This window comes from Dermacentor variabilis, chromosome 3, assembly GCF_050947875.1.
Source record: "Dermacentor variabilis isolate Ectoservices chromosome 3, ASM5094787v1, whole genome shotgun sequence".
Classification (NCBI taxonomy): domain Eukaryota; kingdom Metazoa; phylum Arthropoda; class Arachnida; order Ixodida; family Ixodidae; genus Dermacentor; species Dermacentor variabilis.
Genome location: NC_134570.1, coordinates 58947667 through 58962230, shown reverse-complemented (window position 1 = coordinate 58962230; position 14564 = coordinate 58947667). Strand labels below are relative to the sequence as shown.

General features: G+C 44.9%; 1 protein-coding gene across 1 annotated transcript in view; it reads right to left on the bottom strand.

Moving 5' to 3' along the window:
• Nucleotides 1-2816, bottom strand: part of LOC142575710 (uncharacterized) — a 279479-nt gene extending 276663 nt beyond the window's left edge. Inside the window, exon 1 of the mRNA XM_075685277.1 lies at nucleotides 2451-2816. Within this exon, the coding sequence (XP_075541392.1) occupies nucleotides 2451-2664 (214 nt within the window). The 5' untranslated portion in view covers nucleotides 2665-2816. The remainder of the gene's footprint in view (nucleotides 1-2450) is intronic.
• Nucleotides 2817-14564: the final 11748 nt, after the last annotated feature.

Sequence of the window (14564 nt, the reverse complement as noted above, 5' to 3'; positions counted from 1 at the left end):
GCCGATCACTGACTAGGGACGAGCGCTTCTTCTTCGTCGTCGTCTCCTTGCTTTCTAAAATAAACGCGACAAACTTCATCCAAATAGGTTCAGGAGTTGCCTCACGAGAGCCTTCGTGCATTCCGTGTGTACTTTAAGTAGGTAAATTGAAATTTAGGCGGGGCCGAAGACTTCTCTAATTAATTTCCTCTAAGATATCAGCTACTCGCCTTCGCTTTCTGGTCTATGTGCCGTACTGCCCCACACAATAATTTTTATGCGCTTTTGCACTACCACTGACACGTCCATCAATCTCAACACTTTCGCCTTGCCCTCCATGAGAGCCTCCCTTTTCCTCTTCTGATCTCCTTTCATCCTGGACATTTCATTGCTTTGTTTTTCAATTTTTTTTTTCATTTTTATTGACTTTCGGTTTCGTTTTCTCTTCCATCTTCAAATAAAATTCACCGGCCAACGGAAAGCCCGAGTGCGATGTTGTCCGTTCCAGAACAAAACTGCATTAATTAATTTCCCCTCAATACGTACGTGCATTCGCTATCGTAACCAGAAAGTGCAGTCCTCATACCTCATTGTTTTACTCCCCTCAATTGCCTTCATTCAAAGTGTACGCATTGGGTTATTTTAAACCCATCTTCTTTTAGTTTGGTTGGCTTTATGACCGGTCTATCTTTTGTGGTGCGGGCGTGCTTCACATTTATTTAAATTTCGGCCTACGATAGAGGAATCGATAGAGTTACTTACTCCTCTATTGCTGCCTCGTTTAAAAATTGACAACATCCACTTACCACGCCATCGTTCGTTGCGGGGTTTTCGGCTTCTAAAATTGTGGTGTAGTTCCTCAAGCGTGTGCTCCGTATGTGCAACAAGGCCTCAACAGGGTTTGTAGGTAATCATAATTGCGCGGTTGTTTACACATATGAACAACCGCGCAAATATACGTAAATACAAGTCCTTACCTTTGTTGTTGTTCTTCAGAGTGCGGTAAAAGTCGCAGTTAACCGAATAATGACCCCGTACGCTCATACACATGCAAAACTCATTATTTGTATACTCTTCAAAAATATTTATATGCTGCCCTTGATGACATACTTGTGCCTGCCATATGCCATCGACGACGTCTTTATTTGTCTTTTGTCCTAAAGTTTCTTAATCACGATGTGCTACTCTTCTGACTGGTGAACTGGTAAGCGGTTCTCGTAGACGGCTTAGAGAACTGACAACCAACAAAAATGTTTTTCTTTCACCAAACTATTGTACATTACCTTAGTTTTCTGCGTGCTAATCTTCAAACTTACCGGTTGCCTGTACTTTGCCGGATACAGTCATCAGTCGTTCACTGTACAAGTCGTCTCCAACATTGCTAAAGAAAGGACAATGTCACCTGCGAACCACTGATCTCTGGTGTCAGGCGTCACATCTATTCAGCACCAACGTAGCACCTTTATTATTCTGCGCAGGCATGCGCTGCATAGCAGTCGGGAAACTGCGTCGCCTTAGCATTGATTGGCAGCTCAATGCAGTAAAAAAATTAAATTATGGGGTTTTACGTGCCAAAACCAATTTCTGATTATGAGGCACGTCGAAGTGGAGGCCTCCGGAAATTTCGACCACCTGGGGTTCTTTAACGAGCGCCTAAATCTAAGCACACGGGTGTTTTCGCATTTCGCCCCCATCGAAATGCGGCCGCCGTGGCCGGGATTCGATCCAGCGACCTCGTGCTCAGCAGCCCAACACCATAGCCACTGAGCAAACACGGCGGGTAGCTCAATGCAGTATGATGTCTTCAAAAAGCTACACGTAACGTATGCACGGCGTGCCACTGAATGATTCCGGATAAATATGTAAATCTGGTGTTCCCCGATATGGGCGCAAAGCGCGGTAACATGACTTGTTCTTGAATTGCCTCCTCACCCCCTCCGACGCCCTTGTTGAGATACAATCTACGCGAACGGTGATCGAAGCCCGCCATCTAAAGTCATCGCAGTGGGTCACGCTTGTTCGGGAGTCTTAGTTTTGCGCGGAAATCGGCCTTTGTGAGATACCCGGCTTATACAAACGTACATCTGAGAGGACGGGCTGTTGGCACAGAGTTTGACTAAGGAGGGCACATAGCTATGATTGCACTGACCTATCATACCGTACCTAGCTTCTGGCGTAAAGTGTACGCAGCGACGTAATCCCTAATGCGCAGCCTCTTATTTATTTATTAGTTTGTTTATTGCTTTATTTATTATGTAATTTTTTTCGGCAGGAACACGTGTAACGCAAAATCGTTTATAATGCGCTGTGTTTGGCCAAAGCGTTAAAAAAATGCCTTTACTTGTATTCTTGCTGCCAACCACGTTTCCTATAACCGGGCATGCCGTAAACGTTGATACGTCTACAGAAGTGCTTAAGTTTTTCTTATTCGTGAAGCGGTGCTCGTTTACGTGATCACGAACATTGCTCACTTGGTTTCCCGCCGGACGGTTTGTCGTTGACGTTCGACGGTGCCGCGAGGACCGGCGACAGAGCTGACAGCGGACCGGCTGGCAGGCAGGATGACAGGAGGCACAGGGACAGACACAGGTGTGTGCCACGGGCGACCAAGGTTGCCGAAACGTCCCAGCCGGCGTGACGCCGCCGGCGCCAGCCCGACGACGACGGCAGCCCGTCCGAAGCCATGTGCCGGTGGCGGAGTCGGTGGGCTTCACCGACGAGACGCCAAGCCACGCGGTGTAGCTGCCTTCGCGAAAAGGGCGCCGAACAACTCCGAGCGGCACCTCCTTCCTCGCGCTAACGCGAAGGCACGCACACTACCACTTGCCGGCGCGCCGTCCGAGTTCGGACTGGCGCTCGCAGTCCCGTTCGCATCGTTGAGCTCGCCTTCTCCTCCTTATTCTTCCCCCTCTCCTCCTTTACTCCCGTTCTATACCTCCTCTCCACTCCCGCCGCCCCTCGCTCCTGCTCGCCTTTTCAGATTCGCGCTCTCGATCTTTCCTCCCCATCCCAATATTCGGAAGCACCAACTTCGCTTGGGAAGAGCACTTCGTGCCATTCTCCTTTCTCTCGCCGGTTACAAAGTTACAAAGAGGCGCCGAAGAGCTTTCGGTTTTGCGTCGTTGAAATAAGTAGCGGGCAAGAACGACAATGACAAGCCACCGTGATGGCGCCAATACAGCAACCCAAAGGTTTCAATCGCTTTCCGTTTGTTGTTGTTGTTGCCTCAAAACATGTAGCTATAGTCACTGTGGAGTTATCTTCATCACCGCGCATCACCATGTGTCCTCATCAACGCTTTGCATCTCGCGTGGCTCGCGTCGCGAGCTATGGAAAAAAAAAGGAGGGATTTCGTTCTCGGCTGGGCTGGACGCCACTTCGCCTGCGCTTTCCCTTATTACTTATAATTACTTGAGCGAAAAATAGGAGCCAGTCGCACCAACCTGCATCGATGGATCAATCATTACAGATCACAGGCAAATTACGAGTCACTTCAATTATTATTTCCATAGTGTTATTTTCTAATTTCGGCATTAGTTCATCCAAAGACAAAACGTTTCACCCATCCGAAGCTAATTTTATTTCATACCATGGCTTAGTTTCGATGCTAGTTAACTTAAAAACTAAATCTTCTTGTGGTCCTGACAACCTTGCGAACATTTTTTTTTGAAACGTTATGCTGAAACTATTGCGAGGTTCCTTCTTATTATATTTCGTGGTTCGTTGCTTGCTAGAAAATTACCGGATGACTGGAGGGTGGCCGGAGTTGTACCCGTATTCAACAAGAGTGACTGTTCATTACTAGAAAATTACCGTCCAATATCACTGACATCCTCATGTTGTAAACTAATTGAACATATTGTTGCCAATCAGATTAACGAAATACTAGAAACATTCAATACTGTCTAATTTTGAACCCCGATTTAGAAAAGCCTATTCAACAGTTACACAGCTTGTCACCGTAATTCATTCACTCGCCTCATGCCTTGATAAAAATGGTCAAATTGATGCTGTATTTCTCGATTTTAGCAAAGCTTTTGATACAGTTCCATATGACAAATTAATACTAAAACTTAGACATCTTGAGCTCCCTGAAATATTGATCACATGGATAACCAACTAATTAACCAATCGCCGCCACTTTGTGGAAATTAATATACAACAGTCTGGCTGTCTTCCGGTCACCTCGGTAGTTCCTCAAGGAGGTGTCCTAGGGCCATTGCTCTTTTTACTTTATATAAATGATATTACTACTTCAATCCATTCCAGTGTGCAAATTAGCTTGTTTGCGGGCGACTGTGTGCTTTTTAGAGAAATCACTTCAACAAATGATCAAACTGATTTAAATACTTCTCTAGCTGGCATTATTAATTGGTGCAAAACATGGGGAATGCGGCTTAACGCTGAAAAGACGGTCTTTCTTCGCTTCACTCGTCAGAAAGCTCCACTAACCTTTAGTTACACGTTAGGTTCGTTGGCCTTGCAGGAAGTAACAAAGTATAAGTATTTGGGCGTCACAATTACTAACAACTTATCGTGGAATTTACACATTGATAATATCTGTTCTTCAGCCTTGCGTAAATTCTATTTTTTGTGACATAAACTTAGAAATTCCCCACCTAACGTAAAACTGCTTGCTTATTATTCATTAATTAGACCGAGACTCGAATATGTATGTGTTGTTTGGGACCCGTTTACTAAACAAAATATTAAATGTCTCGAAAGGGTACCGAAAAAAGCCGTGCGATTCATATATTCAAAATTCTCTCGATATGATTCCCCCTCACAAATAATGCGTGATAGCGAAGTCCTTGAGCAGCGAAGGCAACACATAAGAATTCAATTTCTTTCCATGCTTTTTAATGGAGACTTATCAATTAATCCTGCATCGCATCTGTCAAGTACAACGTCTAGGCTTGCTCGACAAAATCGTCCAAATTCACTAGCACCTTATTTTGCACGGACGGATGCATTCAAGTATTATTTCTTTCCCCGAACTATAACGGACTGGAATAACTAACTGTTGCCTGTTTCAATTAATTGATTCATTGTACTACTGTTGTGTTTTACCACCCTACTTTATTCGATAATGCATTGTATTAGTGTTGTGTTTAACTAGCCTGCTTGGACCTGATCTGGGTCTGCAGTATGAAATAAATAAAAATAAAGAATAAAAAATTAATGCAGGGGCGACGGCACGCCAATGCGGCCGCCGTTATGGTGTACTGTTGGGTTGACATTATACAGGGTGTACCAGCTATCTTTAGCCAAAGTTTAAATGTATGTGAACGCCACGTAGCTGGACCCAGCTAATGTTGTTTGCCGTCGCTTGAGATACTGAAAATATTTTTTTCACACCGCCTAATTAGGTAATTATTCTTAATTATTTATTCAACTTATCGAATATTATAATTAGATGAAAAGTGTCAATGAGAAAATTGTAGAGCGACATGAAAAGACTCCCGATACGCCTTTCTCTTGCTCGATACGTGCTAATTAAGTGTTTTTTTCCGAGCGTGAAAGAAGTCCGCGAATCCACGCAAAGCGCCTCGAGCGGCCAGTCGCGGGGCAATCTTGCATGCATTTGCGGGCATCTTTCGCACTCGGAAAAACACTTATATCTGGCACGTATTGAGCAGCATAAAGCTGTATCGGGAGTTTTCATGTCGCTCCACAATTGTCTCATTGACAGTTTTCACTTAATTATAATATATGAGACGTTGATTGATTCATTACAGACAGACAGACAAGAAACTTCATTTGGTCCTAAGGGACTACGTTGTCGCAGTCGCGGGCCGCACCCGCGCCGGAAGACCGTGCTCTCCAGCCCTGTCGCAGGCCCTTGGGACAGCCCGAAACTTGACTTGAAGGTCGTCGCTCTTGACGGCTTCGTCCCAGTCTTCTTGCCCGTTGAAAGGCGAGTGGGGCCACGGAGAACATTGCCAAAGCATGTGGTTCAAGGTGGACCGTTCCTCGCCGCAGTCTGGGCAGATTAATTATATACTTAGGCGGAATTAAACATATAATTTGAGTTTTACAAGCGACTGCGAACAACACTGCCTTGGTTCTGTCCAGCTATGTGGCATCCGCATATTTTAAAGCGCTGGCTAAAGTTAGCGAAAACAATAAGTTAGCTCAAAACAAAAAAGTTTTACAAGCGAATCTCTTTTTTAATCAATTTGTTTGACACGCTTTCACGTACGTGCTTTCCGGAATCACAACTTCGTTCGTGTTAGAACGCGCAGGTTCATCGGATGCACGCTCGCTTGACACGTGCTCGAAAACGCCAGGATGAAGGTGATTCAGACGAAAAAGTTTGAAATGAAGCGGTGGTTAACAGGTAAGAAATGAAGGGAACTTGTCCGCCCAGAGGAGTTTCTTAAAAAATTTACAGGCTGTTCTTGCCCCACGGGTTGTGAGAGGGAAGCTTTATCTTGGACTCACTCTCATTTCCATACTCAAATACATGTCAAAGGCAGACGTTTTCTCATTAAACGACCGTTGATTTGATTTGAACAAAATTTGCTGTATTTGAGAGAAAACACCTAGTCATACCCACTGCAGGTAGCAGAATCTGGAATTAGGACAGCCCGTTTCCGAAAATTTGGCGAATCTCTGCAACCTAAAATAAAAAAAAAAGAAATGCTCATGCAAGACGTGTACGAATACATAACTCAGCACCTGTAAGAGATATTGCAGTTCTGTAAGCTGCGCCAGTAAGAACATTTGAAGCGAACACGTTTAATGTACGACTTCATAGCTTACGGGAAATCGTTATTATGTTTACGAAAGTTTTGCAGATATCTGGCTCCCGAATCAGTGGTTTCTTACACTGCAATGTATGATGAATCAGTGTTGACCGTCTTAGATTTCTCAACAAGTGGGGCGTACAGAATTGTGATACCATGTTTTGTTCCTAAGTCACGAATCTGAAATTCTGATACACAAGTTTCCTGACATCTTGCAATTTTAAAATATTTTGTAGAAATACGATGGGCTTAGTTATAAACCCACTTTCAACAGTCGGTTTAATTTAACATCATTGTTTTTAATGCAACAATTCACATCCTATTCGGGAGAGTGGATGCCCAGCAAAATTATTTTTTCCTTCCCAAATATTCATAGAAGAGACTCTTGACGTAAACCTTTCTCTTTAGAGGTCTTCGAGCTCCAGCGGGTGAACATCGCTCCTACAATCTGCAGATCTCCTGCTAAATTCAGACTGTTGTTCGTAATAATTGAATTAAGGAAATCAAATATTCAGTGCAGACTCTATTTTTTTCGATGATGTCGCTAAGAGAAAAAAAGCGATGTAGCTTAAAGTCTTCGAGGGCGAGTACAGCCGCGGCCACGTCTGTGTAGAGCGCGCGAGCAGACGGCCTTGCGCTGGGCGGAGACACCGTGCGGCAGTTGCGGGATCTGACGCACTGCGGCCAGGAGCATGCGCGGCCCGATATACACGCAGAACTGCATTGCACGAGTGGAAACGTTGAAACAGGCAGTTGTTTAACCGAATATGCGCGCTTCCTCAGGGCACTCTCGGTATCGCCATGCGAAAAGATTACGCGTTTCAGCTGATAACGCGCGCCCGACTGTGGCAACAAACTATGCGTGCTTTCTGGCCGTTCCGATTACGCGGTGATACGAAAAAAATTATAACGCCAACAACAGCGTAAAAAGAAAATCGAGGCGTTAATTTTTCGATGCCGTCTTCTGCCTGCCCTTGGCGCTTTTAGATAATGCGTTATTTTGTATTTGGGCTCAACATTATTTATTACAGGACCTGGCGTGTGCAGCCATTTCCGAAGAAGAGAAGCCTCAGCCTACGGACAGCGTTTCCACAAGGGGTCTTCTGGTTAAAACTTTGCCTCCTTCCTGATGTTCCCCTTGTTAGGCCGCTGCGGACTACTTCGAATCCCTGTCTTTCTGTGGCTCCCTTGTCATTATTTTGAGAAAACTGCATTATGCTCAATACCATAGTCATTAGAGCAGCAATGACCACTTCGTTAGGTCATTAGGTTACACGACGACTTCCACTTTTTAAAAATAAACATAGAAACACTAAAGAACAACTTTTATTTATGCGAAAATATGCAACGAGAAATGGCGGGTATATTCTAATAGATAATGGGTCCTCCACGATTATGTTTCACAGTTTCAATCCTCTTGGGAAGCGAGTCGTACAGCTGATTCACACGGTCTGGCAGCTGTCGGAGACGGTCCCACTCCTCTTTAATAGCTAACCAAAGCTCGTCAGTGGTGGCTGCGGCTAGACCTGCTTTTTTGGCTAGATTTGACTTCATCATTCCCCATACATTTTCTATGATATTTAAATCGGGACTTCTCGCAGGCCATTTTAGCATTGTCATACCCAAATTGTCCAGCGTCTTCTGCACTGCCTTTGATGTGTGGATGGGTGCGTTGTCCTGTTGTAGTCAGTAAAGTCAATCCGGGAAGGAGCCATCGAGAACATGCGGAATAAGCACTGTCTCCAAAACGTCCATCTACGTTTCAGAGGTCATCTTCCCTGAAAATCGATGCAATGGTCCCAAACCTGTATGGCTGACCGCGCCCCACACGTGAACAGTGGCGCGCCCGCTTGAGCGAGTACCCAAGACATAGCGCTCCTCGTACCTGCAGGAGATGTGTCATCGACATATGAATTAAACTAACAGCTATTGCGTTGACATTTTTTGGTAAACCAGCACGGACCACGTTACAAAAAAAAAACGAAATGAAAGTGCTTGATGTCAATTAAAACTTCGCTGAGTAAGGCTAACTCCGAAATCACGCAGGAAGAAAAAAAAGTATTAGTTGCAATGCTGAAGTTAAATATTATCGTATTACATGTCGTAACTGCTTCGAAGCTTGAGAATACACAAAAGGCGTTTGCATTTTCAAGCAACGTTGTTCCTGAAAGAAGTAGGGAACTACCCAGCGCTCGCAGCCAGTAACAGCAGTACAGGAATACGTGACATACCGGCAGTTGCGTGGACGCCACACCCTCCTCTGCTGGTCCCAATGGGTGCAGAACGAGGCCTCATCCGTGAACACAACCGCGCGCCAGTTGTTCGGGCACGAAGACTCCACCGCAGAGGCAAATTCAAGTCACTCACTGCGGTGTCTTTCATCCAGCATCACTTTTTGCGCTGATACTCTGTTTCTTACACCGGCTTCGTGAAGCCGTCTCTTGATTGTCCTCAGGCTGATGTTTCCAAGCCCAACTTCGTCCCTTGTTTCTCTGGCGCTGAGGTAAGGATCGGTCACGGCTGCTGCCACGATTAAGCGGTCCTCATCTTCTGATGTCACCCACTGTCGACTTGCACGAGGGGCATCACTAATTCGTCCTTCATAATAAGCAGCTTGAAGGACCCTGTTAACTTCTGCGCATAGGGCTCCGGGTAGCTGCGCATATCGCTCTTTGGGACATTGCGCGACCCATAATAGCAATTGCGCGTCGCTCATCCGCTGTGAGTCGGAAGGCCATGGCGAATAAATTCTGCGAAAAGGTTTGACTTCTATGTCTAATATAGGCAGCACGCATGAGATGTCATTTCATTGGCCGATAACATTATCTGGGATTGGTGAACACACAGTTTTTCATATCAAGTGCCCTGACAGAATCGCACACGCTATCACTCACGTGCGCAATTCCCTTGTCAACGCGCGTGGTAAGATGGCGCCCTCGGGTAATGCGCACAAGCGGCAAAACACGTACGCCTACCAACATAATTTCTGGTTCAAAGCAGCGTGCGCCGACCTGCATGTCTATTAGGCCGCGCATGCTCCTGGGCACAGTGCCTCAGATCCCGCAACTGCCGCACGGTGTCGCCCCGCAGAGCAAGGCCGTCTGCTCGCGCGCTCTACACATACGTGCGCGGCTGTACAATAAAGTCGATTTTTATCTTGTCGGATCAGAGAAGGCCGATTAAACCGATTAAGCTTTGTCTCTTCAATGCGGAAAAGGTCAGCGCGTTACCCGCTTTCTTCAGACCCAAATGCTGTGCCCGAAGGGGATGTCTGGGAAAACCTAAAGCTCGTCCAAATTACAGCGGGTTGAGGAGGTTTTTCTCGTGTGTTTAGGGGTAGACAGATAGAGAGAGAGAGACGTTGTTTAATGGTGCTGGAAATGTTCGCCTGGCCTTACGCCTACCACGATACTCTAGATGAGATTGGTGGTGTACGAAATGGACACAGCCGTACACAATACGCACGCACGTAAACAACATGCACAAGTAACGAACACAAGCATACGCGGTAATTAGCATCTATGACATCCGCTTCAGGCTTGGCAACAGGCACCTAGAGCGTCTGGTTTAGACTTGGTGACATGCACCTAGTGCGTCTCGTTCAGGCTTAGCAAAAAGTCTTTAGAGCGTCTAGTTCTGGCTTGGCACACGCATTTTGAGTGTCTCATTCTCGCTTGGCTACAAGTATTTAGAGTGCCTAGTTCAGGGGTGGTAACAAGCATCTAGAGTGTCAAATTCAGGCTTGGCAACAATCATCTAGAGTGTCTGGTTCTGGCATGGTAACAAGCATCTAGAGCCTTGTTCAGGCTTGGCAACAAACATCTAGTCTGGTTCTGATTTGACAACAAGCATATAGAGTGTGTGGTTTTCGCTTGGCAAGAAGCATCTAGAGTTTCTGGTTCTGGCTTTGCAACATCCACGGAGAGCATCTGGTTCAGGCTTGGCAACAAGCACCTAGTGCGTCTCGTTCAGGCTTAGCAAAAAGCTTTTAGAGCGTCTAGTTCTGGCTTGGTACACGCATCTCGAGTGTCTCATTCTCGCTTGGCTACAAGCACTTAGACTGCGTAGTTCAGGCTTGGCAACAAGCATCTAGAGTGTCTGGTTCTGGCTTGGTAACAAGCATGTAGAGCCTTGTTCAGGCTTGGCAACAAACATCTATTCTGGTTCTGATTTGACAACATGCATATAGAGTGTGTGGTTCTGGCTTGGCAAGAAGTTTCTAGAGTTTCTGGTTCTGGCTTTGCAACATCCATGGAGAGCATCTGGTTCAGGATTGACAACAAGCACCTAGTGCGTCTCGTTCAGGCTTAGCAAAAACCTTTTACAGCGTCCAGTTCTGGTTTGGTACAGGCATCTTGAGTGTCTGGCTCAGGCTTGGCAATAACCATCTAGAGTATCTGGTTCAAGTTTGGCAACAAGCATTTAGATCGTCTGGTTCAGGTTACTGTCCCGGGGGAAGACTACACTGCTCCAAGGTCAAATAATGTGCTACGCCCAGAAGGAGCTGCCCCGTCAAATTTAAGCAGATTTGGGGACTACTCTTATGGCGATGATTCACTTTGTGTATACCCTCCATGAACGCACGAGTTGCTCCTAAAAACCGGCACCGGCTAATTGTTATAGCAAACAAACCGTTCGTGTTTGAAGTCGGCTAATGACATTAAGTTATTACGGAGCGGTCCTTTGGCTTTAAGGTATTTTGGCCAAAATGCTTTTTTAAACATAATACTTCTGCAGCCATAACCAATCAGCGAGCAACGAGGCAACGCTACATTGCTTGCTCAATTCCTATTTCACGGAAAGGAAGACAACGTCAGTCTCGACACTGATTGATCCAGAAGAACCTGTTGGGAAAGTTGGTTTATCATGACGGATTACGTTCAACACAGGCTCACAAAATAAAAGAATGAAACTATACTCACGTACAAAAAATATCGAACGCAAGCGTTTGTCATTGTATTCGACATAATGTTCGCCACCATTTCTTGTGTCCTTGTTTATATTAAGCAGTGTTACTTTGAGAAAGAGTGATTAATTATAGCAGCAAAGCCAACTTTTTTGCGTACTTTCTTTACACACTGTCATAGTCGAAAAACAGTTAACCAACAGCGTCTGTAAACGCGCGGGAACGTGCCAGTAGACCCGTCAAGCGCTAAACACATGCGCGACCATGGATGTCCTTCTATGACACCTATAAACTATCTCCCCTTCACTTACAATTAATAAGGACAAAAAGCAAACACAGCCTATGGACTATCAATAAAAAACCTGCGGAATTATGGCTTTTTGAGCCAACTCAGCTGAAAAAAATGCAAATGAGAACTCCACGTTCTACACAAACTGCAGCACGGCGAACTGATCAAACGGAGAGCTCAGCATGTTGGTTTGTTGATATAGTTCTGTAAGTCAGCGATGCAATTTTTTATGAGGAGTGCCAACCCGGTTTGTTTAGATGCTCTCTTATAACGTCGTGTGACACCTTGCAAGAACTTTTTTTATCTCTATGGAGAAAGGAATAGACCAAATGGAAATAGACATGCTGACTATTTGTGTATCCGTAACATTTATACAAATTTTGTATAGGTTGGAACAAAAGTGTATAGTGTAAGGCTGCGACAGCTCTATTACAGAGTTTGCCAAGACCATAAAAGTCGTTTTCATCACCAGTACAGCTCGTCGCATTACAAGTGAAGCAAGTGGCTGCAACAGTTTCCAACTGTGCGAATAGCTTTTCGCTGAGAGTGGAGAGATCTTTACCAAACATCGTTTCGGATATCGGGTAGTTTTGACGCGCACGCGTTTCCCACTGCACCTTGCGCGCCAGTGACTCTTTGGGAGCGTAACACTGGCGACAGGCAACAAGCCAATGGAGAATCATATTGGAAACATGCTATGAATATGTTAGGAATCACGTTGGGAACACGTGGGGTATAATTTTAGGAGTCATGTTGGGAATCCTGTCGGGAATCATAGTGGGAACGCGTTGGGAACACGTTGGGCACTGTGTTAGTGATCATGTTGAGAATTACACTGGTAGTGATGTTGTGACATGCGGAACTCGCCCAAACGGGAGCCGTTAGTCTGTCCACGTGCTCGCAATTGTTTCAGCTGTAGTTCAAGCTCACGCAAGGCGGGTGACGCGGGAGACTTTCGCTTCTTGCCTCTCCTTTCCCAGATGACAAGTTTGGCCTCTGAAATAATACGGTTTGCGGTGTTCGCCAGGTAGGGGCCACTCCACCGGAAAAAAATAAAAATAAAACTTGTCATTTCGCGTCCGAGTTCACGAGTTTGCTTGTCACGTGCCCGGTGTACGTTCACAGCGTCTGCTGCTCTAAGCTCATTCACGCCTGTAGAGGGAAAGACAGACGTTGGTTTTCGAACTATTGCCGCAAGCAAGCGAGACGTAGGCGTCGGCGTTTGACTTCGCAGAAGCCGGATAGATCTCGCGTTAATTAACTTCATTAAACTGTGGAGAGGCATGAAGAGCGGCACGATCACAAAACCCCTAATTCATGGCGAAATGAATGAATGAATGAGTGGATGAATTTATTTCCATAAATATACAAGCTTATGGAGGAGATAAGGAAAAAAAGTTACAAAAGAGCAACTTGACTAGTCCTTAAACCTTCTCGTGACAGCAGCAGCAGAAAACAAACACAAGGCAAAAAGGGAGGGTAAGAAAGAAAGAACAAAACAAAAACAATAAACGTTTTCATACAAGTGTTCATGCAGCAGATAGCAATAAAAAATACGTAACTCAGTAAAAATAAGCCTACTTATACAGAGATTAAAGGCTAATAGGCACCAAAGTAATTTATTAACTTGTTTTTACTGCAAGAAAAAACATCAATACTATCGTTCGTTAACTTATTTAATAAATGCGGTAAAGTGTATGAAAGCTTTTGTTTCGCATAGTTGGTACGTGGGTATGACACAAACCAATATTCCGGAAATCTTGTAGCATAATAGCTTCTATTTCGTGTCAAGTTGGCTATAGACCTGGCGTGGTTAATGTTTTTCTGGCACTCCTTACCGTAAGTTAACGCTAACCGAAAATTGAAGAGATAAGGAGCTTTAAGTATCTTTAGGTCTTTAAATAATGAATTAGTTGGAAAGTCAAATAAGATCTGCCATGAATTTCGGCAACGTAATCTTACGTCGCGGTTTCTGGCAGACAGCGTCTTCACGAAGTTTATAACAGTCTTCGTGTGTGTTTGTGCAAACTTGAACGAGAAGAGGGTAACCGACAGGCTCAATTTTCATTAGTCGCAACATTACGGAGCCAACAGATACCGAAGCCAAGTAAAGCATACAAGGAAGTATCGTGTTGCTTTAAATGAAATGTAGAAATGGTATGGTATTATTTGCACATCGATCCGCGCCACTCGAGTGGCGCTGGCTAACACTCTCACGGTCAGAATATATATGTTAATATTGACACGTATACTTTTTCATCTTCCTCGGGCGGCCACCTTTCACCTTCTAAGAAATGTTAAACGCTATCTCTCAGCGCCCAGGAGGCGCTTGCATCTATTTAGAAAGATAAGCAAGTATATGCGTAAATATATGCATTAATAGCCCAGAATGTGTACATGGGAACAGCCGTCATCGTAGCTCAGTGGATAGAGCATCGCACGCGCAACGTGGAGGTTGGGGGTTTGGCTTTCACCGGCGGCAAGTTGTTTTTTCGCCCACATTCATTTTACTTGCGTTATCATTTCTGAATTTCAAATAAAACGACAGAATAATATCCCCTGTGCTTTTCTTGACTTCATTATCTGTTGGCTTCGTAATGTTTACAGATTTGAGTGATCTTTTGTGAAGGCACCAGGTGTC